The 5,519-nt window shown below is 38.7% G+C and overlaps 1 protein-coding gene across 1 annotated transcript; it reads right to left on the bottom strand.

Moving 5' to 3' along the window:
- Positions 1-283: 283 nt before the first annotated feature.
- On the bottom strand, positions 284-4,767 carry LOC135214687 (uncharacterized). The gene is made up of 4 exons (XM_064249022.1): positions 4,362-4,767; positions 4,083-4,216; positions 1,435-1,675; positions 284-309 (listed from the first exon to the last, which is right to left on the bottom strand). Exons 1-4 carry the CDS (start codon positions 4,765-4,767, stop codon positions 284-286), a joined length of 807 nt encoding a protein of 268 aa, XP_064105092.1.
- Positions 4,768-5,519: the final 752 nt, after the last annotated feature.

Genomic DNA, 5,519 nt, shown 5'->3' with positions numbered 1-5,519 from the left:
CCAACCCCGTTTTGTTTGCATTGTAAGTGACACAAAGTAGCGCACAAAAAATGGAGCGGTTTTCCCGCTCTGAGAAACATCGTCAGGTCCTTGAAGATTTCTAAACTAGCACAGTTGAAAATTAACGTCTCCGTTCACTGTCACTGATTATCCCCTTGGGCTTGTAAGATTTTCGTGATTTTTGAGAGATTCGTTAACACTAACACAACATTCATGCTTGAGTCTTCTTACTTTTCTGATCTCCACGCCCTCGCGAACGCAAAGAGCACCGGCGCCATGCTCACTAAACTGTTGTGGCCGCTGATAATTCTGCAAGAAAAAGGAAAACAACGTCACACAAATATTGTGGCAATTATACATCTGCTCATAGTTGTTAATAAATATATGTATACTGCTATTGCACATACAATTTTCGCCGTCTGAATGAGAAATGGGAGAACCTGTGTCGGAATGATCAATGATCTTAGTCTAAAGAAAACTCATTCTCACATGTGTCAATATATGGGAAAGTAAATCCACAGTAGTATGACTGCGTTGGTTGTGTTATTTAAAATAATATATAAAGCAAGGAGGACCTTGCAGGTCATCGAAAGCTTTTTGTTTTATATATTTTAAAATACACAAGAAACAGTCATACTATGGTGGCTTTACTTTCCAAATGATCTTAGCGTAGACACTGGGACTTAACATCATTATAGAACTACCTTGCGACTACGCAAGGAAGCATAATGTAATGCTAAGATGAACTAATCATATAATTTGGAAAATTTATGAATGTCGATCCTTTACCAAAGAGGTTCCTATATCTGGTCAACCATGTCTTTTAACACCTGTCATCAAGTCGACCCTTAAAATCAGTCAGATGACAGAACGCTGCCAGACGCAAAACCATCTGTTTTTCATTTACCTAATTCACAGCGAGTATGACCCGAGTGTTGTTATTACCACAAACATTTAAAAGAATTGCATAGATGGAAGTCACAAAAAGTCTACATGATGTATACAGTAGCTTGCTTTATGTGTCAGCTGGAATATCTAGAGAAACATTGTAGTAAGTCTAGGTCTTCCTACAGATGCTCCAAAATTAAAAGAAGTTTATGAAAGGCAACAAGCCCTGCTCTTACAACGCAGCCTTGTCTTTAAAAACTGTCCTATAAGTGACATTGTATTTGTCATTTTCTATGTCTCTTACTTGCATCGCACTAACTGTGGCTTAAAATGCACCAACAGTGCAAAGGTTTCATATCCATTGGTGAACTAAATGACAATGTTAGAATTAACAGTAGTGCTAACCTTTCCAGTACTTGATTTTAATGAAGATGACACCACAGAGAAATTCTTTTGTAATTCGACACTAAAACGCCTAAAACAAAGCGAATCGCAGACCTAATTGTGCTATATGAAGCCGAACGCAATAATTGCATAGGTTCTTACTATAGGCCGATGATGCCCTTCCTTCCATGACGGAGGCATGGTAGGGCATGTCTCCCATGATGAGAGTCTCGCTGCTGTCCCAGTATATGTCCAAGATTTGCGCTATGCATTTCACGCTGACGAACCCCTGGCGCATCATTCTTGGTCTGAGGGCGAAGCGTAGGCCTAAGACGGCTGTCTCGAGGCCAGTGGAGGAGTCCTCGCGACTCTTGTAGTGCACCAAACCATGATGGGTGTCAGCCTGTTGGGGGAAACACTTTCTCTTTAGTTTTATCCAAAAATTATTAAATAAAATAATGCCCATCAACGCACACACGTAAATGCAGTGGCGTCGCTATTGGTGGGGCCAGATGGTGGCCGAGCACCCCACCCCCAATGAGATGCTTGAACCAAGACCACTGAGATATTCGGTGGTCTTGCTCGAACCCCAACTGGCCCCCGGTTGAAATTTACATTGCAGAATTTGACACATTTGCATATAGTATTAAGAGTTGAAAATTGAGCTCTATAATTTCAAATACAGGTTTACTAATTACTAATACTATTATTTTTCCTTCATTCACTTGGATATATACATTCGAGAATAGTCTATTTTACTAATTAGTTTTGTGTCATTTCTATAGCCCCACAAAAAATGTCTTGGCCCCACCTAGGCACCCCAACTGTGGAATGCCAGATACGCCATTGCATACATGTGTGTGCTTAAGTGGTATTTATCTATGATAGCGACCATAACCTAACAACTTCTTCATACTGTTTTTTTAAATGCTCCATTACTTCAAAGCCTTGAAGCCGAGATGAAGTAAAATAAAGAAATCCAAGCTTCCAGCGGTGAGATTCGAACTCATCCACGATGGCTTGGGAAGAGAGTGAGGTAAAGCATTTAAGACTGTACTAAAAGGTGGTCCAAGAATGTAAATAAATTGAGAGGTGGTCTTTTATTATATATATATATATATATATATATATATATATATATATATATATATATATATATATATTATATTATATATATATTATATATATACATATATCTATATATATATATATATATATATATATATATATATATTATATATATATCTATATATATATATATACATATATATATATATATATATATATATATATATATATGATATATATATATATATATATATATATGCATATACATATCAGAACATAGGATTACAACCATATGGACCTTATGATATGTCAACAAAAATATAAACAAATAAATTATTATAGCTTAGGGTTCTGGATATACATGGATGTAGTGCAAAGAAGATTATGTATAATAGTTAATTTGTTTAGGGAGGGAACGCTTAATTTTTTTGGCTCTTAGTAAGACAAATTTGAAGGGACAGTGTAGCATCAATGGAAGACAAAGGATAATTGTGTCTGTAGTAACACAAGGCTGTAGAGCTAGGAGAGTAGTTGCACTTTGAGCCGATACTACAAGACTCTGGGATTGGAATGAAAATGAGCACAAAGATGTCACTTTAAGGATTACCAGGTGAGATTGTGGATAAGGAAAAAGCTGCAATAGCAGATGTTAATTATCCAAAAAGGGAGAAGACTGGGAGTAAATGAGTGTTCTTGGTAAAGTCTGAATCTGTACTTTGTTGGATCTGGAGTATTGGAAAGGATGGTTGTGCTGGGGAATTTAAATGCAATAGTAAGTAGGTATGAAGTTACTGCAATAAATGAGGATAGGGGGGAAATTGGGAAATGCTCTTCGAAAAAGATGAAGCGGTATGTAAAAGCTTTGAAAGTAATTAGGTAGTAAGTTGTGTATGGTATGAATGATCTAGAAAAGTTTTGGGGTGAATCATATTGGTGAAGATGAAATCCAATCCAAAGGATGTTGAGGGCAAATGGAATGGGCTACAACCAGTTAACAGAAATTCAAAGTTTTCATGATGGAGGTGAAATGTTTGTTAGAATATGTGGACAGGAGGGTCTACATATTCTAATGTCTGATGGCTTTCTAGATGTAGCAATGTGAGAAGTAAGAGGAACGACAGTAAATTTAGATGCAAGTTGTAGGATAAGAAAATGGATCATGAGTGGACTGTGGAATGTCTGATGATCCTTGGAAACAACAGCACCGTCTGGGGACTGTGAAGAGGAAGGCGCAGAACTACTTTGAGAGTTTGAAATTATTTGCAAAAGAAAGAAACGCTAATTTTAAGACAGTCTGAGGAGAAATCAGAATGAAACCAAAAGAATATTGGATAAATAGGATGAAAGGGAACCTTAATTTCCTGGAAATACAAGAGTTGGAGCAAGATTGAAGCACATGGAATTGTGGGTGTGAGAAGTACTGAGAGAAGGACTCTGATGTCTCGGGAATGTAGGAGTTTGTGGAAGAATGGGGTACATGGTGTGGTAAGGTTTATTATGTCTTTTGTTTAAGTATATAAAACGGCTATGTAAAAGAAATTTTCTGTGTAGAGTGCTCAACACAATACAGTAAAGAAGGATGATGTGGGAGAGCGTATTCCCTGGAACTAACCCCTTATTAAGGGGAGACGGTTAGTCTAAACAAAGAGCACGTGTTGACATGCTAACAAATGGAAGAACCAATTTTTATTTGGCATGATGGTTTTCATTGTTTCATCATTTGCTCATAAACCAAAAGTCACCTGCTCATTGTTGACTAGGAATGTGAGGGTGGAGGGCGGCTGAGAATGAGGTGAGGAACAATTCAGGCGAACCTCCTCATGCAGCTGGTAACTTGGCCGAGTTCCAGTGATAAGTGGCTTATCATCTGGGAGATCTGTTGGAAAGTACAGGAAGCAATTAATTATATCCCTTTTCAACTGAAGTCAATTGCTCGTTATTAATTTGTCATTTGTTTGAATGGGTCATCAGAGAACACGAAGTGAAAGAAGACGGATAGAATACTTGACAAAATCACGTACCTACGATGGTCATCGAAGCCACCTTCGACTCTGTGTGGAAAGAAGGAGCTTCTGCCGACACTTCGCATCGGTAGACGCCGGTCGCTTCGAGCGTCACCTGCCCCACGCGAACTCGTCCTCGACGCGACGCCTCGAGATCCACCGTGATGGGGTTCCCTTTAACCGGGAACGTCTTGACGGGAGGGGTTTCGGCGGGGGTCCACCGATAGAATTCGTCGAGGCCCAGGTACCATTTCAGGGCGTAGATGTTGTCCCCGTCGTCTGCCCACTCACACTCCAGCCAGCCGCCCTCGCCCGTCGCTAGAGGGCTGGGAACTTTGATGTCTGTGATGTGGAGGGCGCTGAGGAAATCTGCCGTTGGAGGAGAAAGGTTTGAGGCATTATACTCGAGACAGAGGAAAGACATTGGCTTGTTTAAATCAGTGAAAGCAACTGCGTTTTGATATCACCCTTAAGGGGCGTCCAAACTACACTAAAGAGTTAAGTATATCTTAGTTTAAGCAGACTACTGACCTGACTAACAGCTCTCCTAGGGCTAGCCCGCAAGGATTAGATTTTTATTGACGTGACTAGCAAATCAATTGATTACTTAGCGACGGGACATACAGCTTATTGTGGGATCCGAACCACATTAAAACTTGTTGTAAACATCTCTGTAACTTGTCGCATACATATCACAAACTGGTCGAAAATAAGTCGACAACTGTAAGTGAAGAAACGAAACCTTTGTCCATTACTAGGTAAACGAATCGTACGAAGCACTGGTCAGGGCTATCAATAAGTCATTGACTTTTTTTCAATCCGTTTGCAATTTGTTTGTGCAATGATTTGCTGACGTGTTTTTATGTTTCACTGTAGTATGGACGCACCCATAGTTAATTCCTCACTCCTGACCTATTTTTTGTATTTTATTAATTTTTTATTTTCATTTCTATTTATTTATTATTTTTTTTTTTTTTAGATCAGCAATGACGTTTGCAAACTTTGTACATTGTTATTCGTTTTTATCGCAACACTAAAAAAAACTAAATTGAACCTTTTTACATTCCGTAGTAAGCAAAATATTCACAGTTTCATTGAACATTCTACAGAAACAGCAATAGAAAACCTATCGATGTACCTGTACCTGCCCGGATTAGAATGGTGCCCGAGCCATTT

This window comes from Macrobrachium nipponense, chromosome 46 (genome assembly GCF_015104395.2).
Source record: "Macrobrachium nipponense isolate FS-2020 chromosome 46, ASM1510439v2, whole genome shotgun sequence".
In the NCBI taxonomy this organism is placed as follows: domain Eukaryota; kingdom Metazoa; phylum Arthropoda; class Malacostraca; order Decapoda; family Palaemonidae; genus Macrobrachium; species Macrobrachium nipponense.
Note: the sequence above shows the minus strand (reverse complement) of the source record. Positions and strands in the feature narration are given on the sequence as shown.

Excerpts from the sequence above, each read along its gene's own strand:
- LOC135214687 (XM_064249022.1), bottom strand. The coding sequence starts at position 4,767 with ATGTCTTTCCTCTGTCTCGAGTATAATGCCTCAAACCTTTCTCCTCCA. Across the intron at positions 4,217-4,361 it reads GGCTTCGATGACCATCGTAG|ATCTCCCAGATGATAAGCCA; the intron begins GTACGTGATTTT and ends ACTTTCCAACAG. Across the intron at positions 310-1,434 it reads AAGGGCATCATCGGCCTATA|AATTATCAGCGGCCACAACA; the intron begins GTAAGAACCTAT and ends TTTTTCTTGCAG.